At 40.2% G+C, this 26,915-nt stretch overlaps 1 protein-coding gene and 2 non-coding genes across 5 annotated transcripts; 1 reads left to right on the forward strand and 2 right to left on the reverse strand.

The window, feature by feature from the left end:
* Positions 1-982: 982 nt before the first annotated feature.
* On the reverse strand, positions 983-10,921 carry LOC139114130 (sodium-dependent glucose transporter 1A-like). Of its 3 annotated transcripts, none has more exons than XM_070675660.1 (4): positions 10,894-10,921; positions 6,321-6,545; positions 5,035-5,320; positions 983-4,621 (listed from the first exon to the last, which is right to left on the reverse strand). In XM_070675660.1, exons 2-4 carry the CDS (start codon positions 6,498-6,500, stop codon positions 3,474-3,476), a joined length of 1,614 nt encoding a protein of 537 aa, XP_070531761.1. In that variant the 5' UTR covers positions 6,501-6,545; positions 10,894-10,921; the 3' UTR covers positions 983-3,473. The 3 variants fall into 3 exon arrangements, with proteins under 3 accessions (XP_070531761.1, XP_070531760.1, XP_070531762.1); XM_070675659.1 differs by lacking the exon at positions 10,894-10,921 and adding an exon at positions 10,412-10,862; XM_070675661.1 differs by lacking the exon at positions 10,894-10,921 and adding an exon at positions 5,897-5,918 and having other exon boundaries at positions 6,321-6,459.
* Trnar-ucu (transfer RNA arginine (anticodon UCU)) lies at positions 1,539-1,632 on the forward strand. The gene is made up of 2 exons: positions 1,539-1,575; positions 1,597-1,632. It is a non-coding gene; the product is annotated as a tRNA-Arg (tRNA).
* Positions 10,922-11,752: 831 nt separating the features above from the next.
* On the reverse strand, positions 11,753-11,839 carry Trnar-ucu (transfer RNA arginine (anticodon UCU)). The gene is given in 2 exon segments: positions 11,753-11,788; positions 11,803-11,839. It is a non-coding gene; the product is annotated as a tRNA-Arg (tRNA).
* Positions 11,840-26,915: the final 15,076 nt, after the last annotated feature.

Raw genomic sequence — 26,915 nt, forward strand, 5'->3', positions numbered from 1 at the left:
TTCCTCAAGGAATCTTTCAACCATTCTCATTCAAAATCAAAAACAAAAATCGGGGTCACCGTGCTAATTTTGGTACCAGAGACACAAATTTCTCAAGGTTTACCGATATTTGAAATACAAAATGGCCGCCATCCCTGTGTTAACTCTATGGAGAGATACAACACTTTTGGTTTTCGAAAAACTAAGCCGGTGAAAAGTTTCTTACACCAAGGGCTTTAAAATGAACCCCCACAATTGGTAGATCAGAAAATAAATGTCAAAGTTTGAGGGTCCGAACATCTGTCCCCGAGGCGCGTTCTACCTTAAACGGAAAAGATTACCAAGTTACAAAATATTTCCCATGCATTTCTTTGCGTTAACTAGCTCAGAAACGAGGAATTGGGGGGGGGGGGGGGGGGGTGCGGAATAAAAATTGGCAAACTTGGCATTGGGCCCTGTAAGGCAACTTAAAAGAATTTGTAAAAACAAAGTAAAACGGGGTATGGTTTGAGGGCGCTTTTCTCGAGATCTGCTCTGAGTATCAATGCAATTCAATTCCCTATGATTAAGTTTTGCCTGTTAAAAAGACTTTCTGTTCTACTTTTTACAAGCTTTCTCGAGATGCATAGTATTCAATTTGTCTATTCCGCAGCGGTTGTAAAGTCAAAATGTTATTGTAAGCTTACGAATTTTAGTCCAGAATAATTGAAGATATTTTACATCAGTAACATTGCTTGTACCATAGTGGAGCAACTGCCTATCGTTGAAACATCTGATGACTCATGAGAAACGCACAGCAAAAACATTTCAAAAGAATCCTCACAAAATTGCACAAGGTGTCCATTATGAAGGGCCAATAGTATATTTTCTCAATGCTGAAATTAATTCGATAAAAGGAACATCCCTTTGGCAGAAAACATCATGATACAGAGACGGAATATGGTAAATATTTTAACAACTTGACCTGTAATTCAAATGATACAATTTAAAGATGAGAAACGCATTCTGATCATAACAATAATATTTTATTACTCTCTCAGTATTTGTGAGTTTAGTGAATTGTCAGGTACCCTGAAACATGATGAAAGGGTTGTCTAGCACAGACATCGTCATGCAACGTCGCTCACAGGGGGAACAACAACAGCTAGCGAGGGTGAAAAACAACTTTTGCCATATACTTTGGATACATGCTAATGAGATGATAATATATTCTAATGAGCCTATCATATACGTGCATGAGACTGTAATGTATGCTAATGGCTATCCAAGCAAGCTCAAAATATTAGCATTCGTTGCGGCGAAGTCGTACTTGACACAGATTATATCGTTACTTTGTGGTAGATAGGCTCATTACGATTTATTTATGGTTAAGTCTAAATTATACACATATCGGTAACTAAATATAAATTTTTGCCTGCTCTTCCCTTGGAGAGACTTACGTTGCTCGAGCTACATTTTAGCAGTTAATTCCGTTTTCACGTTCACAAAATGAAAAGTACAGACTCTGAAGCTATTCACATTTTATAAAACAATATTTTGTAGTGACAGGAAACAGCGAAGTCTCCGTGGCGCAACGGATAGCGCGTCGGACTTCTAGTTGATGTGATGTGACATGACATTCGGAGGCTGTGGGTTCGAATCCCACCGGAGACGTTCATATTTTTGTGTGGCATCTTCAAAAATATTCCAATTTATGTTGAATGGATGCTATTTCCAAGGTGTCTCTAGTATGGCACGTCGCTGTATTCCCGGTTCACCGCCTCCCACCGAGGAATTGTAATCGAGAGGTCGTACAGATACATTAAAAATTAACGAAATGTTGGCTCTCATTTTTGAGCAATGTGAATAGAGTTAAAGTACGAACGAACTACCCCAGACTTGCAGGCCATATATTATATTAAGTAAAATGAAAGTTTTCATTATGAAAAAATATGGTAATGCTAAAGTGAAAGTTTTTATATTATAATATTATAACATGTTTTCATAAGTTCCTCATTTAAAAATTATTCCAACTTTTATCCGTATACATTTATTAATTCAGTGATGTTTGATTTCCACGTAATGCATTTATCGATTATCACTCCAAGAAATGGTGCGTGTAAAGCCTCTTATTACATGCCTCGATGTGAGTGCAAATCAGTGCATTGATTTGAATAGGAACATCCGGGATGTTAACGGGCCGGTGAACAATGTACTGACCGGTTTTCATGCATGGTTACCAGGTCCAGTGAAGCCTTTCGACGTTTTCAACGACAAAATAGACGCTATTTTGACTTTCATTAAAATCTGTTTGCTGCTGGTCGATAAGGTAAAATTGTGTGAAAATGCCCTGCATGTAACTAAATGTCATAGCAGTAACTGTGAAGAGGCATGTAATAAAAATATTATTGCCTGAATACATGGGTTTATGTGCTCTCGCAGCAAGAGACAATTTGCCCTCCTGCCGTCGGGCAAATTGTCACCTGCTCTCGGGCATATAAACCCATGTATTCAGGCAATAATATATAATATAATATTACTTGTTTTGGAAATATTTGTGGTCGACATATATTAGCATCATACCAACGTGTATTCCCTCAAATGACGATCAACCAATTGTAGATCTACATCAGTTGTTTCTGCTTGGAAAGTGTAAAAAAAAACGTTTGAGTCATCTGCAAATAAGCTGAAGTCAAAATAATTGGAGGAATTCTGTAAATCATTTCTGCACATTTGGAGGAGCAGAGTCGGTCAAAGTTAAGACTTTGCTTCGTCTGCAAATACATATTGTAACTAATTATTCAAATCGTCTGCAAATCATACAATGTTGGAGTTCTGATAGGAGTATATTAGGATCTATAGGACCAAATGCCTTCGTGAACTCGATCAAGTGATCGATCAATTTGCTAAATTTAATTATTCATGAATTTTTGGAGCGATAGCTGTGCACTTTGTTCTCTGCGAAAGCCATATCGGTGCTGAACAAGCAGGCAATACCCGTCTAACAAAATCATGACCTGTTTATTAACAATCTTCTCCGGACTTTTACTAATTATAGGCAAAGCAGGACGGGAGATTGGGCGATAGTTTCAGGGCGCATCTCTGGGACCTTTTTTGACGCATATAACCGTTGTGTCAATGTGTGACGTATGGTGGCTTGGTATGTCAACCTTCATGCCAGGTGCTGAAAAAAAATTTTGAATCTCCGGGGAACGCGTTATAACTCCGTGACATCACACGGCAGTTGAAAACTACCAAATTTTACTATTCACAAAATTTATTTTGTTTCAAGCTGTCAATCATTACATAAGTATCAATTGAACATATGTTGAAAAAGTGTTCAGAGTTCGTGTAAACACTAGATTTTACCAATTGTGAAAGAGTGATCACACACTTTTGAGCGTGACGATTTTGAAAAGTGGCTTGGTTCCTCAGTTTTAAACTTCCTTTCAAATTTGTACGGGCACGGGCATTTTACTGAGACCGTGCTACAGATAAAGAAAGTGATCGTCAGTTTATTTCTTCCCGTATCTCAATGCCACGATTTGCATCGCGAGAAATACGAGGGCAGTTGCACCGGAGGCTGTGAGAATAAAGTACATCATTGAAGTAAGTCCAACAGATTCGAACAAGATCCCCGCTACCCAGGGCAGCGCCATCATCGACGCCGACGTGACGAAAAGAAGAACGGCCGTTAAGGATCCAGACGTGTCGATGTAACCTTCCGCCCATGCCAGCCCCGACGGATACAAGGACGCCATGGAAGCGCCCAGCAAAATAGTTCCAGTCCACAGAGCCGCCACATTGTCGTTGGCGAAAATAGCGAGGAGGGCGCTTGCCGAGCACATTCCCACCACGTTTATCGTCAACATCGCTTTTGGCGCCAAACGGGTCGCAAAGCATATCGCGAGGCCCCGAGTGGCGGCGAAGGTGCCCCAAAAGGCGGAATTAAGGTACGAAGCCATCTGTGTCGAGAATCCCTGGCTTCCTTCGACGGCGTACATGTAAATAAAACCTCCGTAAACGGCTTCATGTGGAGCATAAAAGAAAAAGAAGGCAGACAACAAAACTATTAAAACGATACGTAAAGGCCTACGTCCTGAAACAACGGCCTCCTTGCTTTCAAGTCCATTTTTGTCGACCTTTTTGATCTTCTTTACCAAGTTTGTGTTGCCGACGAATCGACAGTGTAACCATAGAAACATCATTGACACCATGAAGATGTAAGCCGAAATAATGCCGTACGGAATCCACAGCAGTCCTCGGGATTGGTCGTCTAATATGTCTGGCGCAGACGACAACCCGGTGTCGTCAGCGACAACAAGTCCGTAACTGCTGCTCGAATTCTGGTCATTCAAGCCCCTGGGCGCGCGCAAGTCCGGTTGGATTGTAACGAGCGTTTGTTGGTTTTCTTCTCCCCGGAGAGTCGAACCTGAGAAATTTTCGGCAAATCCACTTCGAAAGTGTACCGAGGTGACGTTCATCGAGGGTCCGCTGCCGGCGAGATGGGATGTATGGTTGGGGTGCGACTCGGCGACGGGCGATACGAAAGGCGACACCAGGAGCGGAGACACAGTGGCACCAAAGGCGAAGGCGAAGTGAAGACCCTGCATGTAGGGATGTGAATCCTTCTTCCAGATTCTGAGACAAAATATATTGCAACCTAAGGAGAGACAGAGGAGGGAACACAAAACCCTGAGAGACAGATGTGTTATGTGTTGGTGAGCAGTGCCAGACTGATGAAAAAATATCGAGCAAATGAACACCTGATCTAATTAATATTCGCTGGTGCAATAAACACATACTGTTACTGTATCGGAATATCTCGGAAAACGTCCCAGTTTGCCCTAGTCTTCAATAATAAATATCACATTTAGTGAAATGTTCTCTCGCAACTGCTTTCCATCACTCATTTTTCACTCATCACAACCATCATCTGGTCGAATGAGATTGCACTTGAAATTCATGTATGTATATATGTGTGTGTGTATGTAAGTATGTATGTATGTATGTATGTATGTATGTATGTATGTATGTATGTATTTATGTCTGTATGTCTGTATAATTAATACCTACCAGTATCACTGAATCCCGTTGCCACACCTAAGATACACATTGCAGTCATTAGAAGTGCTATCACATTGGCCTTTGATATTGCGATACAAGACAGCGACATCAAAATCAGTGACAAGCAAAGGATTATGGGTGCTTCCACCCTGTCGTACGTCGGTCCGGCGAGCAAAGTACCGGCCATGTTGCCAATGCTGCGGGCGCTGAATACAAGCGAGATCCACTTCAGAGACGCCGAGACTTGGAGTTGCATGTCCGGTAGGGATGGTCCTATAACACCCGCTGTGAGTCCCTGGAAAGTGCAATAGCGTACCAAGTTAAGCTTATAGATGAGAATAATGCAATTCCTATGTAATGCACGCAACTGCACCAACATACCGATGTACTTTCTATTGGCTCTCTTTCATCGCACTTGGTGGACAAATATGAAAGCCTTGTGAACATATCCTAATCTTTCAGATATCATCCCATGGTAGCTCGATACAAATTGGAAGGCGGTGAAAACTTTGATACAAAGAACGTAACGTGAACATGTTTGTTGCTGACGTTTTACGAAATATAGAGACAAACATGTTTAAAATCAATCTATCTACCTATACATGTAGAATATACATATCAACAGGACTGCCTACCTACCCAGTATCTATCGCAAAATAGTTTGAACATGGAACCCTGGCTAGTACCTCAATTATTTGAATCAGAATTTCAGAAACTATAGATATCCGAAGCCGAAAGTTTCAGTCACGTCTTTTAACGATCATTAGACGATTTGATGATCGCCATTGGCGTGAACCCTGTGCGTCTTTACTTTGAAATATTTCTGTAAGGCCGAACAAAAAAATTGTGCTTTTCCGATAACCCGACCTACCGTATTTTTTTGCCTGCCGACCCTAAAGGAAAAAAAAAGAAAGAAAGAAAGAAAGAAAGAAAAAACCCGTAAAATCACGCGTTCGTTTCTTAGCATTTGATTTTCGCTTGAACGACGATGTCTCTTATAGCTTTTTTCTTTTATATGTATGATACATTTTTCTGGAAATGTTGTGGCCAGTGTTTGGCCGCCCTGAACCTCTGAAAAATGCATATTTAAAAATAAAAAAATATTTTGGAAAAACAAAAATTCCTGCTGGCCTACCTACCCTATTTTTGAAAACCATGTTATTGGAACAGCACAATTTTTTTTTTGCCTAATACTGCTATGCACGTTTTTAACATTTCTCTGCTTTAAGTTCTCTCCCAAAGCAGACACCTGTACTAAGTTCAAATATGCGTTAGGTGAGCACTTCGATATTTACCTGGCCGAAGAAGGTCAAGTACATTGCCAATGTATAGAGCACATCGTTCTTTGGTTTTGACTGTTTCAGGCTGACGTCATCGCTGTCTGCACCCAGCAGGCACTCGGAGGTTTCACGGGCGCGTGTACCTTTAGGAAACCCAGCGGGCTCTGCGTCTATTTCAACTTCTTCAAGCTCCATGGCATGAGGGCGCTTTCAGGTCTTGGGAGTTCAAGGCCTGCTGTCCTGTTGTTGATTGTGAGAAAAGCATGCAAGTTATAGGTGGTATAAGGTCTAACTTACATTGTGAATTGTAAAAACTAACATTTCTGCAAATCTAAGCAGTTTCTTTTTCAATCTTAGCTGGACGGATATGCCTATGAAAGTAAACATCCTTGCAGCTAGAGCGCCATTACGTCGTGTCCGTCGCGTGTTTCCGGGATGTGTGGTACTTCATCACAACAAGCCTGGTAACATAGGACAAGCGGTTGTCAATACAATAATCAGTGAAATTAAAAGTATTTTACAAAATTAAAATAATAATATGGCCTTTCAGAGATGTGTCACGCTTGCAAAGTTTGATAAATGTCGACAATACTTTAACAAGGTAATGTGGACTCAATGGTTTCGCTGCCCAAACACGTCTAACATTGTCCCTGTCGGAATGGAAATGAATATGTGTTTAACAGTTCCAAACACATGAGAGCAGTGTAGACATCAGACTAAAACGTTTTCATTGCATGCATCGTTTATGGAACGTCGCGCGCTCCATAGGATTTCAATGGTAACTCGACAATGACGTCACGGGCCGCATAGACATCACGTGACTGAAAGTGAACCGGAACTATTTTCAACTTCACCATATCGGAATTTAAAAATAATAAAATTACATGTTTTACATGGAAAATACTGTTTTTTACAAAATTATGCGAAAAAATTTCAACAAACCGCATAACAGTGATTTCAATATATCAATGCGCCATTAGATGATAAAAATCGTTCTATTTTTTCAACAGATTTTCGTCTAATATGGAAATAAAGCATATGATTGTCATTTGTATGAACTCAAAAATTTAGAATGAAAACTCTGTAAGAGAGGCGTGAAGTAAAAGCATTATAGCTAAAACAAGGGACTATGTACCCTCGAGGCAGGAGACCATTTGCCCGAAGTAGGTACCCTTGGGCACACGGTCCTATGTTTTGGAAATATATTTTTGGAAATATATATATATATATATATATATATATTATATATATATATATATATATATATATATATATATATATATATATATATATGTACTGCTTTGCATTTGGACAAATATTCGAACTCTCAAACCTTCACAAAATTTCTTTGGCCCACCACTTGAGGGGACCCACTTTAAAGTTTGTGGAGTTAGTTTTTTGAAAATCGGGAATTTAATTTTCCCTCATAGAGATCTATACAACAAATATCGGTAAATATTGGGTAATTTGCTTCTCTAGTACCAAATTTGCACGGTGACTCCAATTTTTATTCTTGATTTTATAAATAAATGGCTGGAAATTTGCTTGAGCAAAAGTTGAAGTCTTTCATTTTCGAGTTGCGAACTACCTTAAGGGTCAGCGGGTTCAATATGGGGTATATGATATCCGACCGGGTACAACCTAGCGTAAACGCCTCATTACGTTTCATCTCATGTATAGCAATAGACTGGAAGCAGGAGATCGCTATATCTTTGATACATTCTCCCTACTTCTCCCCTATTATGCTCCCTACGAATACTTTTTCTTTCACCAATAGTACATATGTATTGAAATGTGTTGGCATATTGAACAACTGGCGATTTTTCAAGTTGACATGTTTGCAGCAGAACAAGAAACTGTATTTTGCAATCAAAACAGAAACAACGGAAAACACATCGAAGGTTTCAGCTGACGAATATTATTTTTTTTAATTTGCTTCAGGACACAACATAGACCTAAACGGTGTCGGCTATTTTCTTAACAGCGAGACCATCATCGGAGTCTATTACTTGGAGTCGCGTGAGAGGAGGTTTATAGTTTTTATTGCATGATCAGTAAGTGTTTTGTTACGAAATACTGCAACTACTTTGTGCGACCGTCTCTATTGCCGTAGCTTTAAGTTACTGTCGGATAGTTTGACAACTGAAGTTATTTCAATACTTTCAATCAGTATATCGGCGACAACAGAGTACCAATTTCCACATTCCTGGAAGAGTTGTTTCCGGAAGTCATAAACATTTTAGGACAGGTATCGATGCTAATGAGACTAACCTACATCGAGGTCACTTTTGTAGAGTGACCTAGACTGAAAGATTCGTCGCGCGAGGGCGCTCTACACCCCATCCCCCAAACCTCCATCCCCCGTAAGAGGGGGAGCGTAGAGACCGCCCTCGAGAGAAAGATCTTTCGGTCTCGGACTGACCTTGCCTACATAGACTATATTGAGACTGGCCTTCTCCAGATTTGGCTGTTTTGTTTTTCACTGAGAGTACTTTAAATGCGGGAAAGGTACTAACTAACTGTAGCCTATGGAAGTTGCTAGAATTGCCAAATATATCACTTGCCTACCATGACTTCAATGATCCACTCGGTCGGAAATGTTTGGCGGCAGGAACATCACGAGTTCACTTTATCCCACGGTGTTTTAAAACCACGTCATTGACAATATATGATCAGTTTTGCTTTCCTGCGGTTGTACGTTTCTGTAAAATGGATCGATTTTCACCGCACGCTCGGCGGAGAACTCACGCACGTGACGCTATGGACGCGACAACGTCCAAAATGTTCATGCACGACTCACGCAGATGCCAGGCTACATATGTGTATAGCTCAAAACCTGATCGATTCGTACTTCTTTCATGGATCTTTCTCGTCAGAATGATGGACTTTTTGCAAATATACGAAATAACAATTACGAAAAGAGCTCAGCGTACATCTAAAACTTTGACAAATTCGTCGCGAGTAACGTGTTTGCCATGTTAGTGACGTAATTCTGTTTTGAAGGTTTCCAAAATTTAATTAAACCTCACGTTATGGATTTATCTCCCCTTCATCGTGTTCATTGTTTTTCCTATCAAATGTAGTGCGCATGTACCCTAGAGCTGCTGGGCCTATGGTATAATGAGCTAAGCGAGGGTATAGCACTCGTTTCCCTGGTCCGTGAGTGTGAAGCACTGAATAAGTATCACATTATGACCTACCGGAAATATTTACGATTCATCTGTGACGAGATACAGTAACGTGATGTAATTAGTTACTTTTCTGAAAAATAAAATATTTTCAAATCACCGCTGCGGTGCGAATAAGAAATATAAATTCTTTATCCGCACCGCTGCGGTGCGAATAACATCTTCCTTTAATATTCATGATCCCGAACGGGTTTGCATAGCATGATTCTTGCATTTCTAAATTGAAAGATGTCAGTAAAGTTTGCATGTCCGACTGCCTACAGCTTGCTTTTCCATTACGCCATCGGCTTCATCATGGCATCTGTGGAGGGACGGCGTACGTAGACTGTAGAGGAGGCCCCTCTGTACTGTCTATAATCATAGACAGAACAGAGGGGTGGCTCTATTGTACAGAGAAACGGGTAGATTTGAGGATCACGCTGTTTTCCTGTCAAGTAAGCCGTGCAGTTGATATTTTAGGATTCATGGGCTTCAACAGGAGGAACTGTGGTTTCGTCCACTGGTCTCGGTGTAGTTTTAATAGACGATATAGTGCGAGAGCCGAGAGGGTCTATTTTTGTATGGTCTATACAAGCATGGTATATAGCTGAAATAATGCACCGTCACTCCGTGAATAATGGTAGCACTTGGAGATATATGCTTGCTGGGTTCTTCTGTCGAGGTGGCTGTTTGCCGGCGTTGACAGCCAACACGACGGAAGAAGCCGGTACACGACCCGAGAGCTACAATAATTGCAGCTAGGAAGTGGAAGCTTCTGGCTTACCTCCATGCTACGATAACATAAGTATATTAAAAGACACAGGCTCTAGAGTCAATGCAGGCGAACCGCTAGCCGCAACTGATACAATTGTATCAGTGGCGGCTAGCGGTTCGCCTGCATTGACTCTAGAGCCTGTGTTAAAAGACATCGTAACATACCGCAATCCTTGGGTGGGGACAGAAGGCAGGAGCACACGTAGCTCTGCGAAGCAGGGCTGTGTGTTTATACCGGCGTTATACGGTTGGAGGCCATATAACGCCGGTAACACACAGCCCTGCCATGCAGCGCTAGAGCACACGATTCGCCGGATATTTGGTAGATCGTTTGGAGATTTCAACTTGGCAGGTCCAACAAGTGCATAGGATTTGTCAGACGATGCTACCGCTATGCACCGAAAACAATGGCAGTAAATGGTCGGTATGGTGACAAACCTTGCCTGAATGCTTTCTCCGGCGCGATCACTAACTGCGCGGTGCGGCATACCCGTCAGGCGCGCTTAGCTACAGAGTGATCACAGCAACAAAACGTACACTTTCTCAGATATTGGCGTTTTCAATGTGTGCAACCGATGAACTTGGAAGGCGATTGTTACTTACTTATCGCGGACAGTGCGTGCAGTGAAGGAAAGATACCGACTTACCGAACACGACCACCACCACCACCAACAACTGCAAAATGGGTCGAAATGATTACGTAACGCCGCGCAAGCGCATTTTGATTTTTCAAAGTGTTGCACGACAAAGCTTGACCTTGGACATAGCGGGGACTGGTTGATATGCCAGTGGTATCATTTAAAATGTTATTGTTCCATATATAAATAGTGAATTAAAATTAAAAGCAGTCTGTATACGATTGCAGTTTAATTCTCCCATATGCTGCTCAACCGGGGAAATAATTTCTCGACAAGGAGAGGAATAAAGTCATATAAATCCTTGCAACCAAAAGTGGACAGAGAATGGTATTCTTGCGGGAAACTATAAGACTTCATACAGCATTTCAGGAACTGTAAAACCAGAGTGATGAATATTTAAACTGAAATATTTGCAACCGAGGCCATAGCCAAATTTTTAAATTTGTGTGATGGGAAATTTATATTTGTGACCAAGCTGTAACTACTAAAACACTTTGATCAGCATGCAAATGTTATAGCGTGCAAATATTCGCATAATGTAATTCAGTCCCTTTATCCATAGACCCTTTCGGGGTCTATGCTTAATAAAACCAGTTTCTCTGAAACCCTTCCACACGAGCAAGATGTCAGCATTAATGGTCGTATTACATTGAAACGCGGTCTTTCGACACACAGGGAATGTGATTGAAACGATAACAGGTGTGTGGAAGGGGCAAATTATACATATCAATGATAAACATTACAAGTGATTGTAACTTTTTGCACTGACCATGGAAGGGAACACAGTCATGATCAATGGCTTGAAAAAGCGGCACCTTCAGACAACAAAACTTCTCCTTTAACTCCGTACTCGACTCGGTAAAAGAGACGTCTCCGGTGGGATTCGAACCCACAGCCTCCGAATGTCTGATTGCCTGCTAGAAGTCCGACGCGCTATCCGTTGCGCCACGGAGACCTCGCTCTCACTCTCGCATCAAGTCAAACCTTGTGGGAGACAGTATGACTCGCCAAATCTTTGTCCCTTTCGTTTTATAAACTAGAAAAGAGGGGTAAATCATCAATTAAATGTAGAGAAGAAGTGAAATTCACTGACACCATCATCACTATTACTCTGTAACAACAGGCATCGCCACCTATCACCATAACAATTTCAACTTCACCACCACCACCATCATTACCGTCATCGTCACCTCCACCACCACCACCACCACCACCACCACCACCACCATCATCATCATCATCATCATCACCACCACCACCACCACCACCATCATCATCATCATCATCATAATCATCATCATCATCATAGCTTACATAATTTGTAGCCAAGTTTTTATATTACAAGTAACCTATGGTTATATGTTCAGTGCATGAACTGTGATTTTTTCCCCAATGTCTTTATTCTCCTTTGCTAAAGACTCAAGCTTCAAGACGAGTACAACATGGCATTTCGACAAGAAAAAAGGGGAATTTGTTATGTTAGATTGTAAAAATGAAATTTAGAAGAATAAAAAGGAGAGAAACACTGAATGTTGAACTGAGCAATATAATGTTGAATCGCGAAACTGTGAAGTGATGAAGTAACAGGTCGAGTTGTAGAATGTAAAAGAGAAAGTAGAAAGACAAACAGAAAGTCTCGCTCCAAAATAGTAAAATAGTAGTAATTTCGGCGTGGATTTGACACTATAGATATCAGTTCTAGGGGCAATACCACAAGAGACGGTGCTCTATATTTTTATATACCTAAGCTAAAGGCGAGTGTCTCATCAAAATTACCATCATTGCACACTCACTTTTCTGCAACACTTCTGCGGTCTAATGCTTGTGTGGGCTCGTTTTGAAGCTCTAGGAGTGAATAAAATTGCATTTAATTTCAGAGTTTTCCCAAGAGAGTCAACACAGGGATGACGGCGATTTTGAATTTTAAATGTCGATAAATATCAGACAATTAATTTCTATAGTAACAAAATTTGCAATGTGACCCCTGATTAATTTTGCTCTGGATTTTAAATGAAAGCGGTTTAGCGTTTCCATGGGGAAAGTTTGAGCAAAAGTTTACGTCAGTCGGTTTCAAAGCGCGTACTCCCTTAACTTAAGGTCATAAATAACGATGCTGAAAGAAAATTCAGTAATTTGATCAACACGTACATGCTCAAAATTTGTTGGCAACTAACGCAGACCAATTTGATGCAATTCATTGAAAGCCAAGTTAGTCCGTTGACTGGAGGGGCCCATCGTGCAGCCCCATAAACCTAATACATGGGTATTTTTTTGTTCTTTAGGATCAGCTGAACTAGAAAAAAGATGTTAACATTGGATATTTTGGGATGCACTACCTGTCTGGGCTGATTTTTTATTTGCATGTACCGCGAAAAATGGCGAAAAATGGGTTGGGGTATGGGGTACTATATCCTCCCCTACATTACGTAAACTAGCATGAAATAACACAAACCTTACATTTTGGAAAGCTCAGATACTGCTCTTTCTGAGAAACACCAACTTTAGCAAAATAAATATGTGTACATAGAATAGGACGACTTTAAAATGAATGTTTTTGACAATTTTGAAATTTTTTACCCAAAATACCATGTAACAATTGTGATTTACTTTTTATTAAGCAAAATTTTGACAGCTTTTTGTGTTTAAATTAAACTGTGTCCAGCAAGTTATGAATAAGATGAATACATGTCATGTATTAAACTCATTTTCATTATACAAACCTTACCTGTGTCGCGCGTGTCTATTACTTTAGCCTCGCTATCCCAGAGGGTAAGAGACGCCCGTCTTCCAAAATCGTGTTGGGAAATTCAAACGAATTCAGTGAATGCGTTGTTGGATTTTAATTCTCCGCTTACAACAGGAAGAGAGGTTTTCACAAAAATATTTTGTTGGAGGCCGCGGAAAGGAAAGTTCCGTGTATCGTGGCGTAGAATTGACGACGTTTTAGCGTGGTCTTCTGAGAATTCATGCGATCTGTTTACCTGTCAAAATTGCCTGAGTAAGCTAAAGGTTTTAGACTGGCCTCAGGGAAAAGCAAGTAATACGTTGAAGAGACTTACATCTTTGACATTAAAACATCATTGATATTGTAGGCTCATATTATTGCCGACATTTGGAAAAATAAAACATCTAGCACAAAACGAAATGAAAATAAATAAAATAAAATACATACCATAGACTCTGGACTGGTAAAGATGACAAAACTCATAATTAAAATGTTTATATTTAATCTTAATCTTAATCTTTATTTCTTATAAAGCGCATTAAATTAAAAATAATTTCAATGCGCTCTACACTAAAACTGAACAAATGAAAGGGTGAAGAATAAAATTGTTTTAAAAGTCACGGTGACATGCAAAGAAGAAAAAAGATTTATAGCTACATTTAAATACTCATCACAAAAGCAGCGAAAATTACGAATTAAATGATATAAAATGGTGAGTTTTGAGTTAACTTTAAAAAAACATCCAATGTTTGAACTGCTCGAAGTTGTAATGGCAGAGAATTCCATAAGCTAGGTGCATAAATTGAAAAAGCTTTATCACCGTAATAAGCTATGTTTCGAATAAACCAATTTGCGTCGAGAACGAGATCTCGCGAAATCTCGTATTGCGCGGAAAATCGTCTAAAGGCTGATATAAATCAATAACTCCGGAATGAGAGCGTAGTGTGAGTGTCCCGGATTGAGAAGAATTCACCACAATATTTTGGACCAAGACCATTAAGAAATTTAAATGTGATGCTAAGAATTTTGAATTCCACCCTTTGCTTAACTGGAATCCGATATAGATATAGAGGCATGGTATGATATGGTCGATTTTTCCTGTTTTAGTAAATAAGCGAGCTGCAGAATTCTCTTTCACCCCTCCCCGGATGTCAATTACACTGTATAATCTACCGATTGACCCTATAAGTAAATCAAGTTTTAAGTAAGGTCAAGAGTTCAAAATATGTTACTAACCGAAAACTACTATCCCTGCCCATGGCATATTATTCACATAGTACCGGGCCAGAGGGCCAACTCGGCCGAAACCAACTCGACCCTTCTAATCCACTCTGCAAAGACCAAATCAGCCAAACCAAACCAACTCGTCCTAACCTCTTCCCCGATACAGCCTAATCCTGACTCAGCAAGACGCACATATCATTAGCCTAACTCGGAGAATGCATTTGAATAAAACGTTCTTGTAAGCTTTTGCATGTCTCTTTATTCCATGCAAAACTACTTCATTTTGTCCTGTCACTCGAACGAAAGTGGGCTATTTGATGCCCATGTCATTTTTACCCACAAAGCGAGAAACTGGTGAAAAATGCAATTAAAAGTTACGAACGTAGGGTCAAATAATGTACAGGTTCTACTTGCATGTGTCCGTAAACAAATTAGTGGAGATCCCACTATTTTCATCGTATTTTTCGTAACAAAAATGTATTGTATGCAATGGCCGAGAAAAAGATATGGCTGTCTTCAGAAAAAGAGTGTGTCATCGGATACGCAACATTTTTTCCCTTCATGTTGTTATCGCAATCATAGCAGTCATCGATCGAGAGGGGGCGCTCTTGTCCGAGACGTGAATTTGATAAAGTCAGCAGTAAGTTGGCGCGCAGTATCGCAAGCCCAAACTTCAATCAGAATTCTTTTCATTAATTATGGGATAAAACTTACGTGTAATCGTACTAGGGGTCTTCCCTCTAAGATTTGCTATATTGGAGGCAGGCTTACTGTGCCGATGCAGTGACAGTCATCGCGAGACCCTAATATCCACCATTAAACTGTCAAGTGACTGATTTGGGAAAATCTTACCGGATGTTATTATTTATTTCACTTTATTTCGGACTAAATCAGTCCATATAATTCTTATTTCACGTGAAGGAAAAATTTTCTTAGAGCATTACAAAAATATGTTTTCTGTGTTGGTAAAGAAAGACAAAATCAAAGGTACAGGGAATCGATCCATAATTTACAAATATCAGAGATGAAATAAAGACGATCATGTACCAGCCTAACGATCATATTTTCACTTCTCGATAAGCGTGTCATAAAACCATACATTTGTTTTCTACGAATAGTCTAAAGCCCATACTAAGCAAAACTGACACTTTGGTACTAGAAAGAATAAAGTGTTCTGCTGAAAGTGAATCAGGACCAGCAGATTTACCCTTTTGTAATTTACCAATGGCACACTGAATGTCATAAAAGGAGAAACAAGAATTGCATAATCAATTACACAATCATCTATCATATCCAAAACAAACTTCTGATCCCTGTTATTATGCACATCATTAAAGAGATTACAATAATGCTCCCGCCACATTTCGGCGGTATTTTAATCACCACAGCAGCCGTTGACGCTGCTGGGCCTTGACAGAGTCTTAGCATTAATCTTGTTAACTGAACGCCAGAATTGGCGTTGATCACCACTACGAAGACTTTTTCCAGCAGTATCAGCAATTATTTGACTTTTGTTACGTCGACAATCTCTCAAAGCATGCTTGAAACGGGCATGAGTTCGACGTTTAAAATCAAACAAAGGTCCATGCTTGGGTTTTCCACAATCGCGCCATAATTTAAAGGCATCACGTGCAATTGAATGAACATCTTTAAGATAGTCATTCCAACCAGGAATAATACGATTTCCATTGTTTTCAACGCCTGGTATCACCTGCATTCCGGCTGAGTACAGGCAATCAATGACGCTGTCATAGAATTGAGAAATGCTATCAACATGTTCTTTACATTTGCAATGTATATCTTTACAACAAAGTGCATTACTAGGAATATTAATATCCTATCAGAGATATCATAGAAAGTGCTTATTACATGTAAATATATAATTCCACGGTATTTGGACGAATTTAAGATTAAGACAGAAACATTGAGGCTGTTCGCAACAGCTCCCACTGTGATTAGAGAAAATTGTCCTTCCAGTCTTCTTGTTTTCCAATTCCTCCTTCCCTAAAATGGTCCTCTTCAAATTACAAACGTTCCCTGCTGACGGTACAAACAACGAACGAAAGAGTTAACATTCAAACAAAGGACTGGAAGTTCGAACACAAAAGACAGTCAGAAAGTCAGATGAATTCTACTGACGTGAAATCAATAAACTCTGGGTTATGATGAAATATATATATATATATATATATATATATATATATATATATATATATATATATATATATAAGTATATAAGTGCATTTAGAGCACGCACTTTTTATCGTCTCGTGACGTCATTGACCCGGAAGGTAACTGAAAACGGGAATGCATCGTCTGATCTTTTTTTTCCTATCGCGATGAAATCCATTCTTTAATTTCTATGAAAATAGATGATTCAAGATGATGTAACGCAGCTAGCATCAGAACTCTGAGATGAGTATGCCGTAACCTAGCAACATGCCTTTCATCAAGTTATGTAATAGCTGAATGGTACTCTCTTTTTAATGAACCCGTGGGGATCATGTTAAAACGAGTTCAGCTTGTCGCTTGTCAGAGAGAGAGAGAGAGAGAGAGAGAGAGAGAGAGAGAGAGAGAGAGAGAGAGAGAGAGAGAGAGAGAGAGACAGAGAGAGAGAGAGACAGAGAGAGAGAGAGAGAGAGAGAGAGAGAGAGAGAGAGAGAGAGAGAGAGAGACAGACAGACAGACAGACAGACAGACAGACAGACAGACAGACAGGCAGAGACAGACAGAGACAGAGAGAGAGAGAGACAGACAGACAGACAGACAGACAGACAGACAGACATACTGAGTCAGAGAGACAGAGAGAGAGCAACATGTTGGAAACTCCTTCCGTATGAAGCAGAAATATACATGTTAAACGTATGCTCGGTAAAATATAGAACAAGTTTAGTGTAATTCGACAGAAAACACCAAAAAAACGAAGAGTAAATCACGTAGATAACTATATAACACCGTAGCACTCTATGAATATTACAGCGAATATCACGCGTTTTTCTTGACAATCTTACTGCGAGCATTGATGCCATAAACTAGACAAATATCATCTATCTAAACCAACGTAATGAATGTTTGCTATGCTGCAAATCAATGAAACGAGATCTGATGTTTGACATAGTTTTTATTTCTGGATCAATGTGGGTAGAGCGCCATCAGGTGTTGTTCATTATGGTACCATTCGGCTAATTGAAACCTTTTAAATTTTAAAGACTCACAAAATATAAATAGACGATGATAGAGGCCATGGTGGCTTGTTGCTTGCAGCGATTCTGTCATTTCTCTATGAAAAAGCTTTAATAAGTTTCGCTTGTCCACAGTGCCCAAATATTCCCCCATGTCGGTGGCGGATCGCAGTACACTTTCTAAAGAGACTTTGGCTTTTCATGAAGGCTCATGAAACGATAATGTATGCGTCCCACAAAAATGTATGGAGGCAATTTTACGCTAGTAAATCTCGAGGCAATAACTGCACTGTATGACCTCGACCGTAAAGTGGGCAATATTCACATATACTGCCTGAAACAGGCAAACGTTACTACAGGAAACTTATGAGTGCATACTACAGATATCTCCTGTTTCACAATGTTCGCCCTCTATCTACCCATTGAAGAAAGTCTGAAGGGCGAACATTCTGCTCTCCTTAATTTACTTTACGTCAGCTGAATTCTAGCTCTGTTTCGACGTTCATTTGGGAAATATCCGATACACACGAGACTTGTCTGCAGACCGTTCATAAAATATAGACGCCGGTATCGATCAAATGAAATATCTTTTCGAATAGCGTCTCCATGTTTAAGGAAACACTGCACAAATATTGGTCATTTACAGATTGACATGCCGTCGTCTTCTCCCACACTACCTACTATGCATCGAAATCACCATTGATATTTTAGATAACTCAAAGTCCAAGTTTTGCCTTTCTTAAAACCAATCAAAAATCAAATGTCACATATATTCAACAATTTCGAAATGACACACTCTGGCCGAAGATGATAGAGTAGTCATTGCGCGCCCGTTAACTACATTGAAACGATGACGCTCGCTTATGATTAATTAGAACGAGTTCAGTGAAATGGTGTGACGAAATTCAAGAAAGACTGAGACGGAAAAAAAATATATAAATAAAACCATCAGCTCGGCTGACATCTGCACAAATTCATCAACAAAGCCATTGATTATTACATGAGTGAACGATTGCGAAATCTTCATTGAAAGATATAAATTGTCGTTCCAACGATTCGAAAACCAATCAGTCTGTAGCAAAATAAAGTATCTCTCGTCGTTTTTCTCTCCTCAATTTATACCGACGCACAAGACGTGATTTGTCATATAACTTCATCTCGAAAGACAGAGATTTAATCTTCCAACATGTTGACTCCAGCTTGGAAGCCTTCGCTCGTCTGAAGTGGTTTGCTGGACGGCCATGTTTAGCGTCCCTGTAACGCTTAGCCATCTTAATCTCATTTAGCCCGGGAGAGAGAATCCCCGTTCATACCATATCGGTATTATCAAATTATTTTGGTCAATTTTGACTTGTCGTACAACTTTATTCCTGTTACCTTGGCGACTCAAGCATGATAAATAACCAATATGCGGCACGAAGTAACCACTACACATACTCCATGCACAAAATATTGCGCATGTAGTGATATACGAGGAGCAGGCTCCCTAGGGCCGATGCAGTCACATGTTTTGATCTAAATTACTCCTTTTATCAAACAAAAGTAACAACAAACAAAGTCAAAAGGGGGCACGTTCGTCAGAAATTCTTTCAAAATGTTTCTCCCTACCGCTTGAAATATTGAGTTCTCTCATGGTATGGCGGAAAAGGAAGAACTTTAGAAACTAGTCTTTTCTGGAGTTTAGACTCTTACAGCAAGAGCTTTATTCACTCCAAGGAGAATATTATTCGACCTTAAGGTAGATCGCACCTCGGGTACAGATTTTCGGACTCTCAAACTTTTACAATTCTTTTCTGGTATACCACTTTGGGGGGTTCATTTTAAAACTCTTGGTTTAAGAAAACCTTTCACCGGCTTAGTTTTTCGAAATTGGACAATTTTATTTTTCTCCATAGAGTTAACACAGGGATGGCGGCCATTTTAAATTTCAAATATCGATAAATCTTGGGTTGTTTGTTTCTTTAGTACCAAAATTTGCAAGGTGACCCCCCGAATTTTTATTCTTGATTTTCAAAAATTTCTTAAGGAAAGTTTGAGCAAAAATTTAAGTCTTTCACTTTCGAGGCGCATACTATCTTAAGATCGTTGGTGTTTGACTAAATCCTGTCATTGATAATGGCCTAGATGTAAGGCAACCTATATACCTTGACAAAACTACACGACTGGAAAAAAATACGAAAAATATAGTACAACAATCTTGTTGGTCACCTCTTAATTTAATAGATACTCCGACGAGTGAGGCACAATCTCGCTGTATCTTGGAAGTATCTATCGATCCTGCTTCAAATCGGAAACGCACACTTACGACAAGACAAAAAAAATCGTCACTCCTAAATTTAATACAATCTCGAGCATTCTCCAGTTCGTTCCAAGGCCGATGTTAGTACGGCTGAACAGCCCTCTCGACATCCTGCCTGGCACTTCTCGTCGCTGCATGCGAATCTGGAGTAACACTTATCATACCTATTCTCATGATATCTTCTGCGGAGAATTGTCCGCCGAGTTACTTACTCAGACTATCAAGCTTACGTCTGACCCACTTTAAATTTTTCGCACACTCGAAAATCCTAAATGTTAACGTTTTGGAACATTGTAGATACTTAACATGTATTGCACGTGTTCATGGTCTTGGGGAAAAATACCATGGTTCATCCATCCACAGTTTTTTTTCTATTATTAGAGGTGATAATTGTTCTCTGCAGCTTAAAATAGTGCCTCCAAAAATAAACAACGACAAAAATATCAAATACTCCAATGCTCATAGATTGTTTGTCGGAACCAGATGTCCAAGGTTAATTTTCTCAAACACATGAAGGCGGGCCATTCGTTCAAAGCCGAATTCAAACGTTATCCTTCAACAATGAAGACAGATTATTCGTCATTTATAATTCGGCCATCCTGATCAGATCAGATATTTGGACTCTCAAACTTTTTCAGTTCTTTTCTGATCTACCACTTGTGGGGGTTCATTTTAAAGCTCTTGGTGTAAGAAAACTTTTTACCTGTTTAGTTTTTCAAAGTTCGAAAATTTTATTTTTCACCATAGAGTTAACACACGGATGGCGGCCATTTTGAATTTCAAATATCGATAAATCTTGAGTTATTTGTTTCTCTAGTACCAACATTTGCAAGGTGACCCCCGAGTTTTATTATTGATTTTGAAAGATAACGGTTGAAATATTCCTTGAGGAAAGTTTGAGCAAAATTTTAAGTCTTTCACTTTCGAGTCTCATACTACCTTATAAGTTCGAGCAATATACCAACTCAGTGACAAAATACTAAAAATTATTCATAGTTCAAAGGTCAGTTATGTAACTTTTTTATACCAAATTAAAGACTGGGGTTCTGCTCTGAGTTTAGAGCTCTCATCTTTTTGCCTTAAGTGTCTGATATACAATGATACTTCTTTGTTATTTGTAATTTATTTTGTGTCCCATACGCTTTTTACCGGATTCGTGTTTTGCTTAACTGACTTGAATTTGTAAATGAAAACTACATAATTTTGTCATTCACGCCACTCACTAAAATTATGCAAACTGAAATGACAAAAATATAAAAATATGGCGGGAACGCAAAGAAGATAGTTGGTGGTTTTAAAACGCACATAAACAGTCATTCCGACTGGGCATATTCCGAACTATACGGAGTATACTGTCTGATTTAGTTCTACTTGTATACGTGAAGCACACATGCAGAAAAAATATGATGAGCGACTTGACGATGACTCGATTTGATCAACAGTCAGTGTTACACTACGCCGCATTTTCTCGAACTCAACGAGTCAAACACCACGACCGCCGCGGGAAGAATTGAATATCGTCTTACGAACGCTGGCTCCCTCAATTAATTGGTGTGACAACACTACACTCCAAGCCTGCCGACTCTGACACGGCGTTGGGCACTTCTCCTTTCACTCTCTTGACACCCGAGAACTATCAAGGCCTCACGTCGGATTCGGTTTATTGCCAGTCTATGCCGAGTCTATCGGTTTTATTTTCGTCGTTCGGGGCTAACGCTCGTCGCTGCAAATTTCTTCATTAAAGAGACCATCTGAAGGGCAGGCCACACAATAAGGACTAAAAGCACCTGTCGTGTCTTTGAGGCTTTAATGGCATTTGCTCTTTACAACTCCAGTTTTTTTCAAAGGCGGAACACAGACTGGAAAATGGCTGGTTTTAACTTTTCTGCTTCGGTTATAACAACAATGGTAGTATCGACTTCGCTCTTCTAAATATTAATAATCTAATTTATGAAGACGCTATGATAACAAGCAAATCCCGAATAAGATAGGTATAGTATACAAAAAAAAAAAACATTCGGCCTAGCCATACGGTCTGACCATACACCTGTTTGCAAATGGTACTGCCTCGAACGTTCCAGGTCCTTCAAAACGCAGTCAGCGGACACTGTGCCCAGTTTTCATAACATGTATCCCCGGAGGCACAGCAAAAGACAAGCTCCGTTCAAGTTTTATCATCTTCGTCGATGGATGGATGGATGGATGGATGGATGGGGGAGATTAAGACGATCAAAATACTGGCCGCCAGTAATCGTGGCTCACAGTTTACACTTCATAATATCACGATGATATATTTCTGCACGCACCGAGTTCGATGACACAGTTTCTTATATTAAATCTTAAGCGTTGACTTGAAACACGATACTAGCCGATTCCAAAGTCGAAGACTTTAAGTAGAATTTGACGTCAAAAGACAAAATATGGCGTTAAACTGTCTTTAAGGTGGAAAACTAATCGAAAGTTATTTGAACGGATAAGATGCTAAAGCGGCTGACATATCACACTCTTGTTTCACGCTTACATTTGCAATAAGACAATCATCTCCATATTTCATAAATAATCGTATGGCGTAGGGGTATGTGACTATTTTTGTTAAATCGCCAACAGGTGAAAACATCTCCTACATTTTTATCTATAATTTCCCAGTTGCCGTTACTCTATCCTCGTTATTCATGGCGCAGCGCGATGAATCACTTGGCGTCGGAATTTAGCAAAATGGTTCGTAAGTGTAACATATGTGTAAAGCGAAAATCTATCTTTCACATATTATACAATAATGGCGAAACACGTGACGTCTGCGTAGGCTGACATGAAAGATAAATGCCTGGCGTTTGATTGTAGCCAACTCATGGCTTACATCCTGTTAAAGTCTTGAAAATATAGAAAAAAAAAGTTTCATATAACTTAGTTTCATACGGTTTCTCGTGCACTCCGCATAAATCTTGCCCAACGGCGGTACAAAATACGCAGATAATTATCGCGTATCTTGTCCTAGATTATTTGTTCTGTGCAGTGAGGGAATTTCAATGTCGCCCTTTGCATGACGGTGATGAAGTCATATTTTAATCTCTACTGAAACATTGTAGAAGTTCTTCAAAGGAAAAGTAAAGAAACGACAGAAGAAAAGGACATTCATATCTCTGCGATCGATCAATAGTCACCATTTAAACTTTTCCTATGAACGATATCGACGTGAAGACTGAGAGATACCAACAACAAAACCATCTCAGCCGAGATAGGTTCCTTGCATGGTTTAGAAGATCTAAAACGACGGTCGATCGCAACCGGGCGAGAATTAAGAAAGAGGTAGAGATCCGACAATTTGCATGTCCAATAACGCAGCCCTAGACATGTTCTCGACCCATCAAGGAGAGTCGGGGAGTGCGAGGTTTCTTCTCCGGCAACGCGATCACTGTGTCGAGTACATAGATGCGCTGAGAAACTGTGCGCAACATAATCGTACTGTATGACACAGATTATTTCAAATTATAAACAAAAATATGATGGTTGTACGCTGATCGTAAATGTTTAAACAAAAGGGCTTTTACAATCGGGTGAGTGGCTCTGCAAAGCTTTTGGAAATCACAACCCGAGATATTTTCCGTATCTAGTTACGTGGATCATGAATAAACACGTCTTCGATAATATGTCAGAACGGCGGCTCTCTATATAATTTATCACGGAATCTTTTTTTCTCTCCACCCGTATGTCAAATTTAAGGGATTGTTCTATTCCTCAACGCATACCGTATCGGAGTGTGCACTTCACGATAACAGCGAGCGCACGCCATACTCAACATGCACGACACAGTGTCGATGGCACCGGGAGCCCTACATTGGAAACAACCGCAAAGGATGTAATCTCGACAGTCACCGAACCCCCGACAACCCTAGCGGCAAGAACCACCGAATAGATCGTCACTAAATGTGTAATTGGACTTGAACATTGCACGTAGGCGCGTCTAATTGGGCGATGTGAGATCCGATATCAAATGTATTCACAATACCCCAAGTCGAAAAAAGTCGTGAAAAGTGTACGTACAATACACCACGTGATTGAAGAGAATGGCCTCGGGCACTCAAAACAGATAGCCTAGTTAAGTTTCTGTGCTCTCCACTGAAGATTTAATGTCCTGTAAAAATAAAATCTGGTGTATTTAATACTCATGCGGGAAGATATTGCATGTTGTTTTTAATGGTTTGCTTTTCATATTTGGATGATGGTGTAAAAGATATCTTCTCTCTCCCTCGCCCATCAAAAGTTAATATCGTTCGTTGTGAGCGAGGGTTAAGGTCAAGAATAATCGACCGCTCGGAGAAAATTAACTCTGAAAGTATCGTCGATCGATCGGCAGGTAGCGGAGTTTGATCCGGCGTTCTCGAATGTAAGGCACTCATTTACATCACTGTCGTACTCATAAACGTAACCGCATGCGGTTTCGGACTGCAGCGATGGCGCACAACCCATAAAGTCCCAGCGAGCGCGCTACCATCTTGCCTCCGGGCACTTGCCAGCACGCGAATGAAATGATACGTTCTCGGCAGCAGCGGATCACCCGTCGCGCTGCAGAGTAAACATAAATCGGGGAAGTCGTCATGACGCAGATATTCCGTATCGAAACAAAAGAAGGTACAAGGGAAAGAAAGTTAATTCCTCAGGAGAATGGCTCCAACGTCTTGAAAGGAGAGTTGAATGACTTGCAAAGAATATCTAACACATTGACAAACTATGAAATCACGCTGGTTAAAGCGCAAAATGGGGTTCACTCATAAAATAAGGGGAAAATTGGATGAATAAATTGGACAAAATGCAGTACAACGCGTCTCGAAATTGAAAAACGTAAACTTTTGCCCAAACTTTCCTCCATTGAAATTTTAACCATTCTCTTTCAAAATCGAGAGTAAAAATCAGGGGTCACCGTGTAGAGTTTGGAACTAGAGAAACAAGTGACCTAACATTTGCCGATATTTCAATACACAATGACCGCCATCCCTCAGGCTGTGTTAACGCCATCATAGGAAAATTATAATTTTCGAAATAAAAAAAAATTGCACATTTTCTCACCCAAAGAGCTTTAAAATTAGCCCCATAAGGCTAGACCAGAAAAGTATTGGAAAAATTTGAGAGTCCAAATATTGGTCAATAACGGAATGAACTTCAAATGCGCCAAATTGTTTCCGAGTGATGTTCTTCTCAAACCGTTTGACTGCTGGTTCGTAGAGCAACGCACCTCTCAAACTTGGCTATTACTTCGACGACGTGAAAGTGTCAGAACCCTATCTTATCTTGTAAGACCTCTACACGCTGCGCACACTGACAAGGGCCACGTGGCAAGTCGTTGAGCAAAAGACTGAACTTGTTCAAAGCTCAGAAACTCTTATTGTAAGCCCTACAAGCAGTCGCTACGTACACTACGGGTAATCGCATCTGTAATCAACGCTGATGTCGCTCTCTTGCCCGACAACATACATCCGTCTCTCGGCCAGCTGTGAGTCACCGCGATTTTTCAATTTGACGAGCCAGCTCGATTGTTATGAAGTTGGCAAGACACTTTACGGAGGGTAATTTATCACTTTTGATATCGAGTCAGCGCGGGGTTATTGCGTTTTAATATCGCACGCCAGTGGAGGTAAATCTAACACTAACGAAATTAGTCGAGAAGAACCACATCGTCATTTTGCACAATGATGGAGACGAGGTACAAAGAGTATGGAGAAGATGGTCGATGAAGTGATGCGCGTGGGATGTAGTCACAGAATTTCACGTTATTATGGACACACACACACACCTGTCAGTTGTGGCATCGAACGCCAGTCGATGGAAATATCGGCGCCAGATATCCCCTCTGACATTCACGAGTCTCGTTAAAACAGCCGAGAAACTTGCATCTTTCGGAGAAGGGATACAGTTTCGCGTGTGGCATTTCGGTATACCCGTTGATGGGACACGGCTCATCATAATTTAATAATCGTCATCATCACCACCGGCACATCATCCGTAGGCCCGACTCGCATTTTTCAATTACAGGCAGCGGAAGTGATCCCCAAGCACTTTAGGTTTATTCTCATCTGAATATTGGTTTTAAGCACAACGACAATTACGTCAATTTTCCCGTCACTGTAATACAGGATGAAACGGTCGTTAGGGAAATGACGAGTTATCCTTAAGCCCAAGGGGACGCAGCCATCCCAAAGTTAGTTGAAATACGTCATCCAATTTGTTAGTTTTTATATCGCCCTGGGTATTCCGAAGTTGTTTTGCGGACTATGTTAGATACACTTTGGCTTAAGCTACATTATGTTTGATCTCCGTGAATAATGAGGCGATTCACGGAGATCAAAATCCAGTCGATTACAACCGTGCAAATATGCAAATCCACACGCGCTGAGTTGGTAAGACGCTTCCGTGATTCAACCAATCGCGTCTATTGCAAGGCGCGAACGCCTCCCCTGTGACTCGCCAAGCAGGGAATGTCAGGAAGGTTGATACCCTTTTCAGACACATCTAACACAATGACAGCTTAAAAAGTACTGTACTAGCCATTTTGCTACGGTGAACTCTTGAACCCATAACTTTATATTTTTTCTGACAAGCTGCATCC

This window comes from Ptychodera flava, chromosome 16 (assembly GCF_041260155.1).
Source record: "Ptychodera flava strain L36383 chromosome 16, AS_Pfla_20210202, whole genome shotgun sequence".
Lineage (NCBI taxonomy): Eukaryota > Metazoa > Hemichordata > Enteropneusta > Ptychoderidae > Ptychodera > Ptychodera flava.